We start from the raw sequence: 20,807 nt of genomic DNA, 5'->3' as shown, positions 1-20,807 counted from the left end.
CTGTGCCGTTGGCATCAGCAGGCATGCTGAGACAGCTCGGCGTCAGTCAGCGGCGCATGTGGAGAGAGGTCGTGACCCCGCTCGGAGGGAGCCTCGCTTTGATCAATCTGTAAGTCGCACGATAATTTTGGCTTCCTCTGCCCACCAACAATTCAATTAAGTTGATTGGGAAATGCAGCGAGACACTCTGGAAATAAATTCATCTGTCAGTGAAAGACGTGAAGGAGAACGTCATGCAGATTTCTGAATTCTTTAGACTTGATTGTGACGCGGTGGTAATGTGGTATTTAATGGACACTTTCTTCCAGAGAGACTTACAGAAGACTGATTGCGTGTGCGATCCCTTAGGAGCAGCTCCAGGGTAATGTGACCCGTGGCAAGGGCAAAGTGGTAATGTTCGAGAATTATTACTACAGTAATGCTCCCATTTATCTCATCCGGTGCTCTTTGTCATGTATTTATTTTCTTTTGGACGGTGACCAGGGGTTGATAAATGAACATGAAAAATAAAATAATACATTTATGCCCAATTCATAAAATCCAAACTTCATTAACATACATATTAAAATAAATAATATATAAATAAATGATAAATGTACACCTTCAAAAAGCACTATTATAATTTAGAGTATTATCAACCATCCATATATTATATATAATATAAACTGCATGTATGTGGAATACTGTATGTGGAAAATAAATAAATACAACAAATAAATAATACTTTTAACTAAATTCTGCATACATATACACTTTCCAAAAATAAAATAATGTTCATATTGATCATAATATTCATATTACACACTATGTGTGTGTATGTGTAAGTATAAATATTAAATAATTACAACAATCAAATCAATACAAAATACCAAATAAATACAAAATATAATAATATTCATATTACACAATAGGAACGATATAATATGTATAATTTAGTGTATAATCTCTCTCTCTCTCTCTCTCTCTCTCTCTATATATATATATATATGTATATATAACTATACTATTACTTACTTAATTATTTATTTGTCATTAGCTAAAATTGCAAATGTAAGCCAATATATGCAACAGAAAGAGGGTCTAATCTGTTTCCATATTAATTAATGACTTCACTGATTTTATTAACTTGATATCAAATCAGCGGTGAACTCGACCTTTACTGTCCAGCTTCACTTCAACCTAATCAGCCACTAACTACCTAACATTACCTACAAAACTACCCGCCAGAATGTTAAATATGTGGCAGTCAGTGATTTAAGTGCATGAACAGTCATAAATGAACCTCTTCCCTCGTGAAAACGAGGATCCTGAGCCTGGTTCGAAGCATTATTTACATCTCTTCTGAAGAAGTCACTTTCTCAGGAGAATCATCTGAGAAGCAGGAGAACCGATTGAGATTTTAAAATGATTTTTCTTTCTCACGCGCTTCATGGCCGATAAATCAACCCGTAACCCTTTGGCTTGCAGTTCAGCTCCTTTTCCGACTAAATATATTATTGTCAGAGTGTCATGTTGTAACTATAACTCTCAGACTCTTTAATGACTGATTTGAACAACCTCAGGAAAAACGTTTGTCTAAACTCTTGAAAAATGCACGTGGAATATAAAACTGACATAACACTGAGAAGACACATAAGCGAAATTGATTTACAGCGAAAAAATTCATCCAGGACCACATTCCTGCTTCCAATTTTTGGCCCTCTGCGTCCTTTTCATCCATCTTTGTTCGCCAACTCCCTGCTTTCTCGCCCAAAATGAAATTGATTTGCATAATGAAAGGGGATCAGATTTACTCTATGTGGGGAGGAGAGTGTCATAATAAAGGATGTTCTCAGAGGGAGGCTGATGGCGAGGAGCGTGATGAGCTACGGCTGGAGAACAGAGGTGAACGCGGGAAACAATAAAATGTAATTACTCCCCTCGCCCCGTAATTCTGCTCGCCCAAATACCCAGCTTGCGGCGCACATTATTTCATTTCGTAAAGCCACAAAGGCTCCTCCGAGGCGCCGATGAGTTTTACGACATGACAATTCTTTCAATCAGAACAGTTGGAAAAGTGATATAACAATATAGCTGACTTTGCGAAGCCGGTCGATTCTCTCTCTCTCTTGGAGGTATGACTAATTACTTTCTCATTATCATGCTAATATGGGGTCCTCAAGACGGAATCACGTCTAATTATTGGCTTATTTGTTCTATCTCTGTTCGAGGGATGTTGAGATGTGCGTCATTGAGATGGAAATGACTTTCAGACACTGAGCGTCGAGTCAAAGCTCTGTAAGCGGCTGGTTTGGTCGAGGCTTTTCAAAAGCTGAACACTATCTTGTACGGTTCGTCCCGGAGGACAGCGCTGGTGATGGTTGGTTCTTCACAGCAAAGTGTGAGGAATATTAGGGCAGAAAAAAAAAATCAATGGTGGATGAAAGCACAATATCTAAACCTAGTTTGGTGTTAAAGGTGAAGTGCTTCAATGTTAAATAATATATACAGCTATAAGTAAGACATCGGGAGGGTGATTTCCTCGGAAAGTGCTGACTGGAGACTGGAGAAGTGACACACTTTCAATACTCTAACTAAAACAAGCCAGCAGGTTTCCCAAACAGAGGTTCATGAATTGATAATTAATTAAATAATATGAATGTCAAATAAATAACTGTAAATTAATCAGTTACTAAATAAACTTTAAACTTTTTAAAACTTTTTTAAATTTATTTTCCATTTTCATTTTAATTTAGATTCATTTTGTTGCGTTTTTGTCATTTTTATGTTTATATACGTTTTATTAAATTTTATTTTCATTTTAGTTATTTTTGTACAAGTTAAAGCAAATTAAAAATATAGTTATAATAGCTAAATAACTCAAATAAAATATTTTTTATATTTTATTTTAGTTAACGATTATTTTGTCAAGTAACATTTTATTTTATTTTTTTACTTTTAGTTTTAGTTAACTATAACTCTGTTTGCGAATGTGTTGCTATCTAATAATTAACTCAAAATCACAGAAGTCAAGGTTTACCAAATGGGGTTCATGGGTTGATAATAATTAATTAAACAATAAAATTGTCAAATAAATAACTGTAAATAAATAAAACATCAAAATAAAACACTTACTAAATAAGATTAAATATGTTATGCATTTGAACATTAGAGAACCCATGACCTCAATGAGATACTATTATAGTTTTTATTAAGATTTTGAATTAGTTTTTATTTTGATCCATTTTTATTTCATTTTAGTTAAAGTTGAGTCCTTTGTTGTGTGTTTTTGTCATTTTTATTACTTTTTTATACTTATATAGTTTTATTAATTTTATTGTTATTAATTTTTATTTAATATTTTATTTTTATGTTTATTTTTTATTTTTAGTTATTTTAGTACATCAAGTTAAAGTCAATTTAAAAACTGTTACTTTGACAACTAGCTAAAACAGTAATAATAATAATAATAATAATACAAATAAATATTTCATTTCAGTTAATTATTTTAGTTCAAAGTAATGGATTTTTGTTATGGTTTTAGTTTTAGTTAACTATAACCTTGCTTGCGAATGTGCTCTTAAATTATTTAGCTATTATCTTAAAATCGCAGGAGGACTTCAAGAAAACATTTAGTCTCAAAGGAGTTCAACTGACCAAAAATTAAACTTATCAAATATTTTGACCCATGTGTCTCTCTCCTGTATGGCAGTGATTTCTGCTGCATCAGCTGATAATCCATATAACTCAGTTTACAGCACACTAAGAGAACCCAGCACAGCGCAGCGTGATCCCTGTCCAGCGTTTGGAAAGAGTAGACGGCATATTTGAATTGATAACTCAAAATGAGGCTGTGTGAGATATAATGATAGCAAATGAATGCTTGATAGCATGTAAAATGCCTAAAAAATACTTAAAACGAACCTTTATTTGCCACAAATATTTGTCAGTTCTTTAATTATTTATCTCAATATTTATAAACATATCACACATATACCTATATATATATATATATATATATAATACAGTATTATTATTGTTAACTATGGAAACCCATTTCCATGGCATAAACAAATAAACAAACAAACAAATAAATAAGGTAACTGCAACTTTTTTATCTCACAATTCTCACTTCTTTCCTCTGAATTCTATGTTTGCATCTTAAAACACTTACATCCTAAAAAAACTAGAAATTAAAAATGAGAAATGTTGCATTGGAAAATTTACTGAAAGAAAATAAGTTTATCTTGAATTACAAAATTACAAAAACTGAAATTAAAATAAAGTTAAATAGAAATCCTGAAAAATAATAATAATAAAAAAATGACCAAATCACAAAGCAAAATTACTAAAACTTAAACTAAAATTAAAATGAAAACTGAATATATTAAAAGCTAATTCAAAATATTAATAAATACTATAATAGTACACAAGGTATACTAAAAGAAGAAGAAAAATTCCAATTCCACAGTGTAGTTAAAATTTTATTTACCATCTACTCTGACTAAAGTCTGTTGAGATCACTTCTACATCTCCATCAGCTTTCTCTCTGATTCCAGCACAACACCACACTCAGTCGTATCTCCACTGCCTCCACCAAAGCAGAAAAGCCCATTATAAACTGCTAATTTTAATTAAAAAAGACAAGTGTAGGCCATGTTTCCAGGTATTGGGCTTGTCTCAGCCGTTGAGTGCAGATGAGCTGGATTACGGGGGATTGACTTTACTTTAAGAACACATGAGTTTTGGAGCATTATCCTGACTGGAATTCCTGATGAAGATACCTGCAGCAGTCTGTATCACATAAACCTCAAACCTCTTCATTTAGAGAGCTAAAGTCAGGGTTCATTTGAATTGGCAATGCATTTGGTTCAAAAAAAAACCTGCTCATAATCTAAACATGCCATGCATTTAGCCTACAGCAAACTTTACCATTCGGGTCCTTTCAAACTATACATGTGCATGTTCTTTGTGCATTCGCCTAATATCAGGGAAAAATAGGGGTATAAATGCCAGGGTAAGTGGTCAGGGGAATGAATGAATTAATTAATTAATTAAATTGAAATAAAATAATATTAATTGAAATAATATAATATAATATAATATAATAGTATTAAAAAATAACTTAACTGACCTTAAATGTTATGTTTATTTAATAATTATAGAAAAAATATATATATGAGCAATATCACACTTGTAGCCGTGAGATATGGCTGTATATCGGCACGGCTGTGATTCGACCTTAGATAATCACATTCACAGCACGCTGACATACAGCCATATCTCAAAGCTACGAGTGTGATATTGCGTTTATACAACAGTTCGACGGCATGAGTGTGAACAAACAAAGATTTCCTAGCAATGACAACAGTGCTAAAAGTCAAATGAGAATGCTAACATTTTCTGGAAAAAAAAACTGGTATGTGTACTGTGCTAGACTAACTGAGACTTGTTACAGCACTTGTACTGTTGCCCTCCTATTGGCCTGAATTGCTTCTGTTTGCTCTTCTCATTTGTAAGTTGCTTTGGATAAAGGCATCTGCTAAATGATTAAATGTAAATGCAAATGAGTGTGTTAATATATAAGAAACAACAACGGAGTGTCTTTAAAAACCCTCTTTTGTGCGGGACTACTTCCTTCTGCCACAGATTCAAATCTCAGTTTGACAGTTTAACAACTGAGCTGAAGATCCGTTACTAATTCCAGAACGTCACTTTAGAACTTTAGTAACGAAGGAACGTTGAGTTTTTGAAAGCTAATTGTATCACTGTATTAAAAGCTCACTGTATTATGTAGAGTTGAGTATTATGAGAGAGAGATGGAATGAGAGTGTGATTACCTGCATTCTTCAGCTCAATCTCATATAAAACATTAGTTTGAATGCCCGCTGAGGAAGCGATATCTTTGTTGTACTATCCTGATTTCTGTCATCCTGATTTCTGATGACAGCGCTGCTCACTGCATTTGTTAACTGCGTTTACAAGCTGTTGATGAAAGTAAATAGAACTTCCTTGTTTACAACAGCGTTTCAGTCTCTTTCAATATAAAAGTCTTTAAAGCTGCTGACTCACAGAAAAACAGTCTCTTGTCGCCATCTAATGGAGGAACAATGTAACTAAAATCACCATCACGAACAGTTTCCCAGTACTAAATACTACTATTATTTATATTAAATATGATTTATTGACTAATAATATTTATAAACAACAACAACAGCCATCATAAAAGTTGCTAGGCAATTCAGTCAAAAGTACAAAGGCAGCGCTCTGATATACAGCATTGGAGTTACATAAAATATAACATGATGAGATTTTGCCCTCAGCCAAAACTATTTGCTCTGGAACAAATAATAGATTAATGAGACTAAAGACTGCCCGTTAGAATTACCCAAAACAAATTATATATCATGTTTAACCACTATAGAGACATCAGAGCCAGCGGCAAATCTGAGAAGATCTGGCCGAGGTGAGGCTGCTCTCGGCGGGTTCATGAGCGCTGAACGCCCGCTGACGTCGAAAACATCGAAGCAAAATTTTAAATAGACGTTATCTTTATTAACAAACCGCATATTTGAAGTCTAAACAAGTACATTCTCGCCTAAAAAAACCTCTTAAAACTACATTCCGTGACACAAAAACAGTATTATTTAAAAAATATATAGTGGATTTGGGCATCTGCCATGAAACTCCAAGTGAGAAATACTGCAAGCGGAGTGATACAAATGGTGAAACGGTAGGAGTTCTGTTATCACTAGAATATCACACTCCTCTCAGCCAATCAGATTTGAGGACCAGAAAGAAAAAAAAAAATCACAGTCACAGTCATTTGCTAATTTTACCCATTCTGAATAGTAAAAACACTGAGATGCATCAGAAGTAATGCTACAAGCGCAGCTCTCTTAGTCCGTATTGATCTGGGTTTCTCGCTTTGATTTTTCACTGATGCACGACTGTGGACAAATGTACACGTGTCTCTGTCAGCGATGAAACGTTTAGTTTGATGATTTTGCAGCGTCGACACTTCCAGCCGCAGATGTGCTTACATCCGTCCACCCACCGGGCTTCGGTGCGCAGGGAATTCCATTAATTTGACAATAAATCTTGAGGGCGTTCATTGTGGATGGGAACCTGAATTTCAGAGTGCTGGCTGGACACTTTCTGCTTCTGCCGTCATCAAACTATGTCCATCGCCAACTGACTTATGCTGCTCTCACAATCATACTTTCAGTCTGTGCATAAAAATAGATGTCTGCTGGGGATGAACTGGTCATTGAGGAGGTGATATCAACATGTAAACCATTTGTTGAAAGCAATTTTAAAGAATAGTTCATGCAAAAAAAAAAAAAAAAACCTTTTTCATGGCAAAGTATATGCATATATAAATATTTCTGTTATATTTTTTATATTTCTGTAATATATATTCTAGATTATAATATATATTTAAATGATATCTTTATAAAACAAAATACATATAATTAAATAACCTGTATATATGATTTATGTTTATATATACCTTTATTTATATATCAATTATTGTTTTACGTTATTTCCATTCAATTTTTTTAAATTATACTTATATTTAATCAATTATTATAATATAATTAAAACAAATTATGGAATTAAAGTGAAATATATTAATAAATATGAAAACACTCACATACATATGTTATTAATTTTGATTAATAATTTATATATTTTATTAATATGTATTAAATAAATATTAAATAAGTAATATTAATATGCATTAATAAATATGAAAATTATGATTAATTAATAAAATATATAATTAATACATACAGATTTATTAAAAATTAAAAATGCCACTACATGTCTAAAAGGTTGCTGACGTCACTTACCCATCACTAACACACTACTAGGTTCTTGGCCAATGGGCAGACGAAGCATGAAGCTCCCAGCAGGCTTTGCATGAATTCTCTGTAGCAGTGAGGAAGGCCTCGATGCAAAACAAAGCTGCAGGACTCCAATCTGTCAGTAAACATTTAGAAAGCAGATTATACTGAGAGTGGGTCAAACTGGTAGAACAACAGGTGTGTGTGTGTGTGTGTGTGTGTTACGGGATATTTACATCACAGTTAACACTGGAATTCACACCTGCACACAACAAAATAAATATATAAATAAATACAGAACACATCATTTGATGCGATATGAATGCATTTCAGCTTACTTTTGTAAATTGTACATAAGTGCACATTTGCAAGTAATGATGCTGAAAATTCAGCTTTGATCACAAATTACATCTTACAATGTATTCAAACACATTTCACAATTTTACAGTTTTCATTGTATTTTTGAGCAAATAAAATGCAGCCTAATAATTGCACACAAGCAATGTAAGCATTCACAAATCCTGAGGCTTTTCAGCTTCTCTCCTCTACTCATGTCACATTTTCTGTCCATCTAATCAATTCCTAATGGATAAAATCAAATCTACATGAATGAAAATCCTCTTTCACTCAGAAATGTGTGACATTACTGAAGTCAAATGGGTCGGGAACGGCATTTCATGTCGACTGCTGCTGTGTTTTTCTGATGTGGCCCATTCACAGTTTTTTTTGTTTTTCTCCAGGAACAGGGAAGCCTGTGCGCGGCTCTTTTTGTTAAGTCTTCATAAAAGCTGAGCTCCTCGCTTCTGATGCTGCGGCAAACAGATGCGTTTAGATCCAGAGTCCCTCATGGTGAACCCGTTCCTCGCTGAATTCCAGGAACAAAGCCATGCACTGACAGTTGGATTTTTATGTCTTTTGCATTGGCAAACACGATGAACTATGAAATAAGCCCAGCATGATGTAAATAACACACTTTACACACACGCAGCAGGGATGCAAATACACATCAAATGCATTTCCATTCCTGATTATACTTACAGCAGAGATTGCCGCACTTCCTCCTCCGTTCCGTTCGGAATCACATCATTATCCCGCCGTCTGACAGACTGTCACTTTGACTGAAGGAGTTTGTAATACCTGGAGAAAGACAGCCATTAGCATTCTCATTCATCTCAATGGTAGATTCTCCACTGGCACGTGAACTACACAACCAAAAATCTTTGCACTTAGAACCAGTTATTTTAGTAGCATTTTGATACTTTTATACTTTGTAAATATTTTGAATTATATTCTGCACTGAACCCCAAAAAAGGCTACTCCATTATTGACAGCGAAACACAGCCAGTTAATTGAGGCACGCAAACTTCAGCCCTGACTCTGTGCCCTTATTAGTGTGCATGATGCCTGCACAGCGGGTGTAAAGGGTGTAAATTGGCTGCTGTGTTCTTTCATCTAACTGCAAAGTGGATGTCGCCACAGTTAATTAGTGTTGGAAATGTCCAGAACATTGTCATGACGGTGTGGAGCGATCGCTGAATGCTGACGAATGCTCACAGTGCTTGAGGTGAGAAAACTACTTCACCTTTTGAACTGACTAACAGTGTGCCTATAGTTACTAGAAGTTGATTGGAGAATCATATTGAAACAACAAGTCACTAAAGACTGTGATTTTAGCACAGGTGAAGGGTTTGTTGCTTTTACAAAACAGCAACAACAGCATGTGATCACAACCAATACTGCTCAATAAATGGGATATTTTAAGAACAACAACAACAAAAAAAAGATAATTTGCTCACCATCATGTTGTTCCAGTCCTTTATGACTTTCTTTCTTCTGTGGACATGAAAGGTGATGTTTAGAAGAATGTCCAGTTTACTGTTTTTACAGTTCAATGACTGTGAATGATGATTTTTAACAGCAAGTTTAAAAAAGAAAAACAACAACAACAACAAACAAAACAAAAAAAGCACCAAAAGTAGTCAATAGGACTTGTGCACTATATTACTCTTCTGATGTCATATAATGCTTTGTTTGAGGAACAAACCCACATTTATTTATTTGAAAAGAAATTAATACTTCTGATCAGCAAGAATGCAATAAATTGATCAGAAGTGACATTATAGACATTTATAATGTTACAAAAGATTCGTATTTCAAATAAATGCTTTTCTTTTAAATGTTCTATTCATCTGTGAATCCTGAGAAATAAAAAGTATCACCGTTTCCACAAAAATATTGGGCAGCACGACTGTTTTCAACATTGATAATAATCAGAAATGTTTCTTGAGCAGCAAATCAGCATATTAGAATGATTTCTGAAGGATCATGTGACACTGAAGACTGGAGTAATGATGCTGAAAATTCAGCTTTGATCACAGAAATAAATTACATTTTACAATATATTCACATCGAATACAGCTACTTTGAATTGTAATAATATTTCACAATATTACTGTTTTAACTGTATTTTTTGATCATATAAATCCAGCCTTGGTGAGATAAGACCTCTTTTAAAATATTTTAAAAACATCTGCATTGTTGGTTATGTGACACAGGGGAACAGTTGTGTTTGCCATTTTTTACATCAACACTTATTCAGTAAATAGAGACAAAGAATAGTGAATTTGGATCTAAAATAAAATAAAATAAATAAATAATAATAAAAATTCTATCTTGAGTTTAGTAGGTCTGGAATATAGTTCACTATTTACTGTAAAACCTCAGTATATTTAATTTGTATGCAAAAACAGAATTGTAAACATGCTTACTGTACAAATTTCTCCTTTTGTCTTTAACACAAGATAGAAAGTCAAACATATAGTATTTAGAACAACATGAGGGCGAGTAAATTAATTTACATTTTGGGCTGAACAAACTATATAACAATCACAATGATCTATTATTCTGCAAAACTGACTGTTAATGATTTATGCAACTTTAATTTAGAGGTCTGTGTATATCAGTTATTTTAGCACATCTTCAAACACAGCTCATCCAATCAGATTCTACATTCTAAGCATAAAACCTATTAAATCACAGATTACCCGTGATGATTGACCTGAGTGTGTAAGTTTCTCATTCGAGTCCAACACGTAGAGTATCTAAGTAGTTGGATTCTTCTGCTCTTCAGAGCGACTCAACGGATATCTATGTTTATAATTGTTCGCAAACAAATCCTGATCGAGCAAACAAACGCTTATCATTTCTCTCATGAAGGATGACAACACAGAACCCTTCTACTCCAGATCATGTTGACTCTCTCGATCTGGGCTGCGTTTCCCGATAACGTTGTCTCTTAGCTCGCTACGAAGACTCTAAAGGTATATCTTAACTAAAGGTATACCTGTTCTAGGCGTGTTCCCCGAACTATACCTTAGGATGTTGCTTAAGGTAAACCTTCTTACGTGCGATGTTAGCAGGTACTGTCCATGGCGGTGGTGCTGAATAGGTTGATATCGATGGCTCGAGAATCGATTGTTCAATACAGGAGCTCTTTCACTGCGTTATAGAGCGGGTAAAGTGATGTTCATTATAAAGAAACACTTTAGAAATATTAGAAATTGCATTTATCGGGGCTCACTGCATTTATAAAATAATCCAAATTTCAAACTAAATGCAACCTTGGATATCACACACACACACACATATACAGTATATATGTGTGTGTGTGTGTGTTTATGTATATGTATAATTTTGCAAGTGTGCGAACCTGCAACCTCATGGCCAAAAGTATTCTGCCTTAGTCAGCTACATTAACTGGCTTTTAGGCTTCGCTTGCTTTTGAAAGAGTCATTTATATTATCATGTTCATATATATTATGAAGGCCTGGTCGAGCGCTGATGGGTTGGCGATGGCGATAAGTGTCCCGTCCACAAGGCCAATTAGTCACCGGGTTTGCATAAAAACACTCAATTTATTGAACACTAACTGAACACTGGGTGTATTGCAACTTTAGAATTGTAATATTTACTTGGTTCTGCACTTTTTCTTGCCACAGAATTACAATCGTATCGACTGAAATGTGAAGAAGGTTTTTGCACAGTGGTGGCCACTAGCGGAGTGAACTGTGAACAGCGATAATGTATAGCTAAGACTGGTCCAGACTAACCTTACGAACGAATGACTTACAGAAGGTATACTTAACTAAGAACGTTTCGGGAAACACGTATTAACGTAAAGGTACAACTTAAGGTATAACTTACGAACGACGTAGCGTTAAGAAGGTTTCGGGAAACGCAGCCCTGAAACGTATGTAAGCATGCTTGTTCCACAGACAATCATTCTGGCTCTGTTTTCACTGAATGATGTTCTGCTCTGTCGCCACGTCACGTTAATATCAACATTTGTAGATAGATTCGATTTGTGTCTCACTGCACAATCATTTATAGAAATCGCTCTGGTTGATTTTATCATTGGGATCAACACAGTGGGAGTGATGCTAATCATCTCAACCCCTACCTAGTGGATATTCATGTTAAATAGTTTAGAACAGTGCTATTATAGGTTAACTAAAACTAAAATTATTAAAATGTTTTCATTATTGAAATAAAGTTTTAATAATATCAAATATACATATTATATGGAAAAACTTAAATGTAAAAGTTTTACTGAAATCTAAAATAAAATATAAATATTGAGACCGGTCTCATGAAAATGCGTATAAATAGTACGCCAAATAAAAACGAAAACTCGTGGTATTGATACGCAAAAATGGACTTTGGCGTGCATATGATACGCATGTGTTTGGCGTGCATATAATACGCAGTTTACGCGTGCATATGATACGAAATTTGTTGCCGTGCATATGATACGCAGTTTTCGCGTACATATGATAAGTGATAATGGACAGACAACACCAAATAAGACTGACACACACAGAGCGCTTGCTGAATGACAGAAAGCTGACGCCGGTTTCACCGCACGTGCTTTTATACTTCCTGGTCGCTACGTCACCCCGCCCGTGACGTCTCGCCCATCCATTGGACTGATTACACATGTGATTCAGAGCGTGGTCACGCTGGAGGCGTTCCCGTAGCGTTTCGACGCAGCTCGAGTTCCTGAAGGGGAACTGAACTGAAATAAAAAAATAAATTTGTAAAAGAAACATATGTGTGGAATAAAAACTAACAACAATTCCAAAAGCACAAAACAAAATTACTACAATTATCTAAAATAAAAATGAGGACTGAAAATTCAAAATATTAATAAATACTATATAATAATAACTACTATAGTAATACATAATTGATACTAAAACAACACTGATCTAAAATATCAGCCATAAAATGAAAATGATTATCGAACAGAATTACAAATTGACCTCACTACAAATTATTGCATCAAATTAATGTGAAGAATTCATTAATTCAAAGTACGATGCTTAAAATGTTTTCCAGGAAATGTTGACAGAGGAATGAATCTGTGTGCTTTAAATTAAACAACGAGGACAAAACATGGACAAACTCTCACACACACACACACACACACAGTCTGGTCAGCTATCCTTGTGGGGACACACACACACACGCACACACTCACACTCACACACACACACACACACACACACACGTTGCCTCGGAGAGATACACACTCTTGTTCTTTTGCGCGCCTGTCATTGCATTAGTCGGCGGCTGCCTCTCCGTGACATTTGCTTGATGAGGATTTCATTATGGCTGTGGGGTTTCGGCATTCCTTTAACAGCATAATGATCCCGCACGGACGACTGTCAATGAAGATCAGGGTTAAAGAACACGTAATTCCATTCTGTCATTTCCCCGTTACCTTTTAATAAAACATGAGTAGATTGGATGAATCATCTACGGTATGATTCTGTCTTCGGCCTGCATTAGTCTTGCATTTTCATTGTAATTGCAGGCTGTTTTGATGTCCTTCCTATCTGTGCTTGAACTATTTTGATTCTGAACGAACGCTGTGTTTTGAAACATCTCTCTGGACTTGCTCTGGGTGGCCGCTGACGTGTGTAGGTTTATACACTGCCATACGAACTCATCCATCAAATGCATGCGCGGCTGAAAGCAAAAACAAGCTCCAGTAAAATGAGAACATCTGCTGCTACATTGTGTGTTAAAGCAACTTCCCTGTATTCAACATCACTGTCGGTTTATAGCAACAATTCCCTGGTTTTCCATCGACCATAGTTCACCCAAAAATGAAAACTTGCTGAGAATGTCCTCACCCTCAGACCATCAGAGTTTGTTTCTTCATCAGATTTGGAGAAATGTAGCATTGCATCACTTGCTCACCAATGGATCCTCTGCAGTGAATGGGTGCCGTCAGAATGAGAATGCAACATTTCTCCAAATCTGATGAAGAAACACTAATTTACATCTTGAATGAACTGAGGGTGAGGACATTTTCAGCAAATTTTCATTTTTGCATTAATCCAAATGAGAATTTTCACACACAATTCTCATTATTGTAAAGGCCAAAAAGATGTTTATAATATTTAAATTGTTATTTATAAATTACAGATATGTTTATTGTGTTACCATTAATTTATGCAAATTTTAATAAAAAAAAATAATTTATTATATAATTTTATAAAGGTATTATAGTAATGATAATCACCATGGAGAACAATGAGAATTACAAAACAAACAAATAAGGATAAATAAAATAATAAATAAGGATGCTTAACAGAGATGAGAATGAAAATTTGGAACCAAAATATGTTTAATTGTTATTAAAATAAGGTCAACATGAAAAATAAAAAAAAAAGGTTCTAAAAAACAAACAAACAAACAAAAAACAATCACTGTCTATCGTTATTTATTTTATTTATTTTTCCTTTTCTTTTGAGTTTGGGCTAAAATGTGACCTGGACATATTTTTAGTGCAATTTATCGTCCAGTATGCAATCTTTTGTGGCCCACAAAGTCACCCCAGAAACCTTTGAAAAACTGTAAATATTTATTGATTAATTCAATTGTATTTTAGCCATACATCTGCATTTTTGGGTGGACATTTAAGGGTGCTGGTTCAGGGAAAAACACGACCACTGCACCCCGTCTCTAGTTCATCATCCTCAACCCAACACAGAATGATCAAAAACCAATCAAATCACCCAAAGGAAAGCAATCTGGAAATGTCTCGGTACACGTACAAATCATCGGTGAACATGTATATCTTGGGATATTTAAACAATAATGGATAAAGAACCTGTCAGATGGCCTCGTTTGTTTCTTGTCGTGTATTGTGCCATGTTGTCTTGTCTTTCAAAACTCCCCTTGAAAACAGATTCAATGCCGAACGCAACATTCACAAAAAAATTTCTGGATAATTAGTTGAAAAGCAACACAACACACAAAAGGTATGACAAGACAAAACCAATGCTCACAAAACCCGTCAAAGAGTCATATTTCACTCCAAAATCTAAAGAAAGAAATATTCAATTATACTTTGCTGAAAGTAAACGAAGCCTATTTATACGGTAACATAATTTTTTATGACAATTAAGCACATTTTCCCCAAATTTTTATTACTGCAATAAAAACTGCAGTAATTTAACTATATTACAGTCCAGAGAATCTTACTGAGAATAGTGAAAAATACATAAAAGTGAAACATCTAGATGCATTACAGTAATTTTGGAGGCAAAACGCTTAATCGCCATAAACACAATTAAAACAGACTTCATCTTCTTCATGCAAAATGTCATTTCTTATTTTATTCTCTTGATTTGGGGGTGAAGCGTGATTTTGACATGTTGTGAGATTCGCCCCAACAGCCGTTACTTTTCTCCAGCAGAAACAATTCGTATTTTACAAAAAGAGTTTCTAAAAAATAAATACAAAGATTTTCAAGACTGATTTACTGTCACTGATACTCTCAGCGATCCCACCCCAACTCATTTTTTTTTTTTTAGTTTTAGTTTTTTAGCCACAGGATATTCAGTCCTTGTCTGTCACCCTGACGAATTAATCAGAACATTGTCCATTTTTGTATTTCAGTCCATTGCCAGGATGAATAAATAAATAAATAGAAAGCAATAAATACATAAATATCGTTTTACTTTTTTTTTTTTGTTTGTTCGTTTTTCTTTAAATAAATACATATTTATTTAAGGTTCTTTTTAAATGTTGGTGATTAAAAAGTCTTTCCATTGAATCCGTCTGGATCCTGATGACTTAAAGTCATTTATCTCCACAGATGGGCAAAGAAATCACCAAAAAAAGAGCAAAGAATGAGTGTTTTTCATGGTTTATATGGCACGGCCCCGTTCCTCTTGCTCTCGCTGACAGGTGAGATGTTGGAGGTTTGCCCAGCACCCGGCCTAGTTGTTTTTCTCCTTCAATATTTGTCCTGAACTTTTCTACAAGATGAGAAGTCACTTTACAAAGTGTAACGGGTGACATTAAAACTCTCCAGACTGACTGGGATCCAAACTGGGAACTGCAGGGAGAAAAAAATGACGGGATGCTGTTCACAGGATGGTGCTAGGACCCTTCTTCCTCAGGTTGGGCCGGGGCGTAGTATCCCGCCAGCTGCCTGAAGCGCGGCCCCCAGTCGCTGAGGTACGAGAAGTCCTGCTCCGAGGGGGTAGACAGCGTATGGATGGAGCTTAGCGAGAGAGCCGGCGAGCTGCTGCCCTCGAAAGCGTAAGTCTGGAACGAGTCGTACGGCGGCACCGACAAGTCCGCGTCCGCCTGCTCCACCTTCTTGCGTATGTAGCCTTTGAAAACCGAGAAGTCAGCCGGGCCGCCATCTCCAACCACTCTGTTCTGGATCCACTGCGGGACCGGGCGCAGGTCGGGGCCCGAATCTGAGTTTTTGACCTCGGGGAAGTCGTAGAGGCTGCGCAGGGCACTCATGTCATACGCCTGGGTGTCCTGCTCGCCGCCACCCTCGTCGTTGTATTTGATGACGTTGTCGCGCATGTCCTCCTCGTCTTCAGACATGAGCTGGCCCTTCCTGTGACGCTTGAGGGTCAAGATCAGCAGCACCAGGACTAAAGGAACAACGAGAGACAAACAAGACTATAAGATTAGAATAGACATCATGCTATGAATAATCTAATCTTCCTTGATCTTTTGAAATGAAAAAGATCAAAAAGAGAATTAAAAGTGACAGTAAAGACATTTATAATGTTACATACTAGGGATGCACCGATACCGATACTGGTATCAGTATCGGTATCGGGCCCGATACTGCTCTCCTGTACTTGTACTCATACTCGTAAAAATAAAACCCCAATACCAAAAGCCGATACCAAACAGCGTGTGAATAGAGCGGTGTCCAGAAAAAGAAACACTGAAAACAGAACAACAAAGAGTAGAATGGAGTTATTAGAGATTAAGGATGTCTATGAAGTACATGTAAGTAATTAATATAATGTTAAACATTCAATAGTCACGCCTGTATAGCAGATGTGCCCGAGTTGATAAGCAGAGCGTGCTGAGTGGATTGAGCACGCGGCTGCACAGATGCGCGAGCTTGTCGAGTGAATATCTCACAGACATCACTGGAAAGTTTGTAGTTCGGTCGGATATGTCAAAAACAAGTAAGTAAAACAATGCACAAGTTACTAAAGTTATTTGACGGTAAGGAGAGCGAGAGAGAGAGTCTGAGAGCGCACACTTCTGTTGCATGATCTTGATTGCAGTTCGCTCCATTAGCGCATGCATTTGGATTAAAACAAAATCGTAAATATAAAACAAACAAAAATTATAGGAGCATTCACTATAAACTTTATTTTAAACGTCAAGCATACACAACTTTATTTAAAGCAGAAGTGAAACTAGCAGACTGGGTGAAATGCGCTAGGCTGTAAGTGTCTCTCTCGTTCTGCACCAATACAAACGTGTGCACGCTGCGTATGTTTAGCTTGCTTTAAGGCCAAAGTATACTTCGGTTTTTACTCGTACGCGAGGGTCCGTGTACACTGCGCGTGACGCAAATTACATCACCAAAATAGTACGCGTGCACTCGTATAATGTATAACGAGTGGTTCCCTGCATTATTTTAGGAAAACGTTTTGTGATTACAGTATTGAGCTGCTGCAATGGAGCAGCTCTAATGCGCCATTAAAATGAAGATTGAAAGTAACAAAAGCTTATACAATACATTTTAACAGGTAGAATTAAGTGTGGAAATAACTGAAGGTAATATCTGTTTGCTAAATGAAGCCAGCTAACATGATTCATATTATTATTACTATTATTTTGTTTCAGTACCCAATATTTTAAAAAATTACAAATGCTCTGAAAATACAGGTATCGGTATCGGCGAGTACCAAAAATTAAAGTATCGTATCGGACTAGTTCTGAAAAAAGTGGTATCGGTGCATCCCTATTACATACAATTTCAAATGTCAAATAAACGCTGTTCTTTTGAATCCATCTACTTGGAAAAAAAATGCATTAAAATGCAAAAAAAAAAAAAAATTCCATGGTTTTCACAGTTCAAGACCCCTTTAAATCTCTAATGTCAGCCAGTAACTGATATGGTATTGATATATTGTCTATCCCCGTCTCACTGCGTATGTTTAGCTTGCTTTAAGGCCAAAGTAAACTTCGGTTTTTACTCGTACGCGAGGGTCCGTGTACACTGCGCGTGACGCAAATTACATCACCAAAATAGTATGCGTGCACTCGTATAATGTATAACGAGTGGTTCCCTGCATTATTTTAGGAAAACGTTTTGTGATTACAGTATTGAGCTGCTGCAATGGAGCAGCTCTAATGCGCCATTAAAATGAAGATTGAAAGTAACAAAAGCTTATACAATACATTTTAACAGGTAGAATTAAGTGTGGAAATAACTGAAGGTAATATCTGTTTGCTAAATGAAGCCAGCTAACATGATTCATATTATTATTACTATTATTTTGTTTCAGTACCCAATATTTTAAAAAATTACAAATGCTCTGAAAATACAGGTATCGGTATCGGCGAGTACCAAAAATTAAAGTATCGTATCGGACTAGTTCTGAAAAAAGTGGTATCGGTGCATCCCTATTACATACAATTTCAAATGTCAAATAAACGCTGTTCTTTTGAATCCATCTACTTGGAAAAAAAATGCATTAAAATGCAAAAAAAAAAAAAAATTTCCATGGTTTTCACACATATATGAAGCACCACGACACAGTTTTCAACATGGATAATAATCAGAAATGTTTCTTGAGCAGCAAATCAGCATATTAGAATGATTTCTGAAGATCATGTGACACTGAAGACTGGAGTAATGATGCTGAAAATTCAGCTGCGCATCACAGGAATAAATTACATTTTAATATATAATCACATTGAAAACAGTTATTTTAAATTGTGATAATATTTCACAATATTGCTGTTTTTATTGTATTTTTGATCAAATAAATGCATCCTTGGCAAGCATAAGAGATGTCTTTCAAAAGCACTAAAAAAGAAAGATACATTGTGGAAATAAAATGATTTGCAAATACCATTTCTTGACTTTAACCTCACAATGCAAATATGAAGAAAGTAAACTAAATTAACCTCTGAATCTCAGGAAAAAAATATAATGTTAAAGGGGAGCTTTGTTAACATATGCCACAACATCACTTTTCATGAGAAAGTATGACAATTAATACAGTTTATTTCAAATATGCAAAGCCTGCGCAGGTGTCACGCATTACAGTTTCCAAGAAAATTACTTATTAGAAAACTAAATTGTTTCAAACAGGAAAAAGAAAATCCATTAACCTCAAATTGACTCTTCAGTAAACAACTGAGCCGCTTCTTGTACAGCAGAAGTCAACTTTCCTCAGCGGATCACACAACAACACCAGGAGGATATTAACAAACCCAACCTGGCAACGCTATGCAGCGAGGGAACATATTACAAACAGCATCTTAATTTTAATGAGAGACTTGCCCTTTTTGTAGCATTTCAACTAATGCATCATGAGAACAACGCTTGACAACATAATCTCACAGCAATTTCTATTAGAATTGACCCTTTGCTAAGCTCCGCCCCTCTTGGTTACTGCTGCTTACATTAGATTGAACTGAATGATGTCATTTTTGCTAAAATGTGCTTAATATCCAGTCAATAGTATAATAAACTCACTGGATATTATTCCTTCTGTGAAAAATCCATTAGAAAGAGGATAAACTTTTCAAATAATTACACACACAGCAACAGCTGCTAAGCCAGGATTGGTCAATAGCATTTTAAGGCGGAGCTTGGTGAAGTCAAACGACTGCATTATTCATGAGCATTCGAGACTGGTTATTAAGTGATATATCTGCCATCCTAATGTCTTCATTCACTAACAATATGTGATTGAGAAGAGAAATGCAGAAAGGATTACAAATAAATGAGACGTTCACAAAGCTTCGCCGCAAGGTGCAGCGCAGATATGAATGAGGAATTAAACGTGAACTGAAAAGGCAAACAATGGATCATTTAATAAATTAATGAGTCAGAAAACAAAAGCCGCATCCCTCTCAATAAATCAATGAACCCTTAATCTCAGCTGAATTATGTTAATTAGCATCTGCATTTGTGATTGTATAGCGTCTTTCTTGCGTTTCATCTGTCAGTGTTGATTAAATAAACACAGAACCGCCGGAAAAAAATCACTGCAGCATTTACAGACTCTTTTCGGTCGTAAAAAGCCAACCAATTCCAATTTGGGGAACGTTGATGTATTTAATATGGATATCTGGTTAGTGAAAAAAACGTCTGTCCTAATTCCATCCATGCACCTGTTTTAAGCCCTAAAACTGGAGACAAAAGCAGCGATTTAGCAATGTAGGTTACTACACTATAGGAGGTTTTGTGACTGACTGTTCAAAAGTAAGTTGCACGCACAAACTCAACACCCAAGTTATTAAACTTCATGCATCCATGCATTTGCACCATGGAAATGATTTATACCTAAAATCATGCTGTTACTTTTCTAAGTGAGTGGGTTTATGATTTTCGGGCCCAACAGACCAGAATAAAATCTAGAGATCAGAATATCACAGAGAACACTCTTCACGTTT

General features: G+C 35.5%; 1 protein-coding gene across 1 annotated transcript in view; it reads right to left on the bottom strand.

Annotated features, from left to right (window-relative positions):
• Positions 1 to 16,109: 16,109 nt before the first annotated feature.
• The window catches only part of LOC107744392 (cadherin-22-like), a 215,524-nt gene continuing 210,826 nt past the window's right edge, over positions 16,110 to 20,807 (bottom strand). Inside the window, exon 19 of the mRNA XM_016558018.1 lies at positions 16,110 to 16,798. Within this exon, the coding sequence (XP_016413504.1) occupies positions 16,287 to 16,798 (512 nt within the window). The 3' untranslated portion in view covers positions 16,110 to 16,286. The remainder of the gene's footprint in view (positions 16,799 to 20,807) is intronic.

The sequence above is a fragment of the Sinocyclocheilus rhinocerous genome, unplaced genomic scaffold, assembly GCF_001515625.1.
Source record: "Sinocyclocheilus rhinocerous isolate Xijiao unplaced genomic scaffold, SAMN03320098_v1.1 scaffold1488, whole genome shotgun sequence".
Classification (NCBI taxonomy): Eukaryota; Metazoa; Chordata; class Actinopteri; order Cypriniformes; family Cyprinidae; genus Sinocyclocheilus; species Sinocyclocheilus rhinocerous.
The sequence above is the reverse complement of the archived record's forward strand: the minus strand, read 5'-3'. Positions and strand labels throughout refer to the sequence as shown.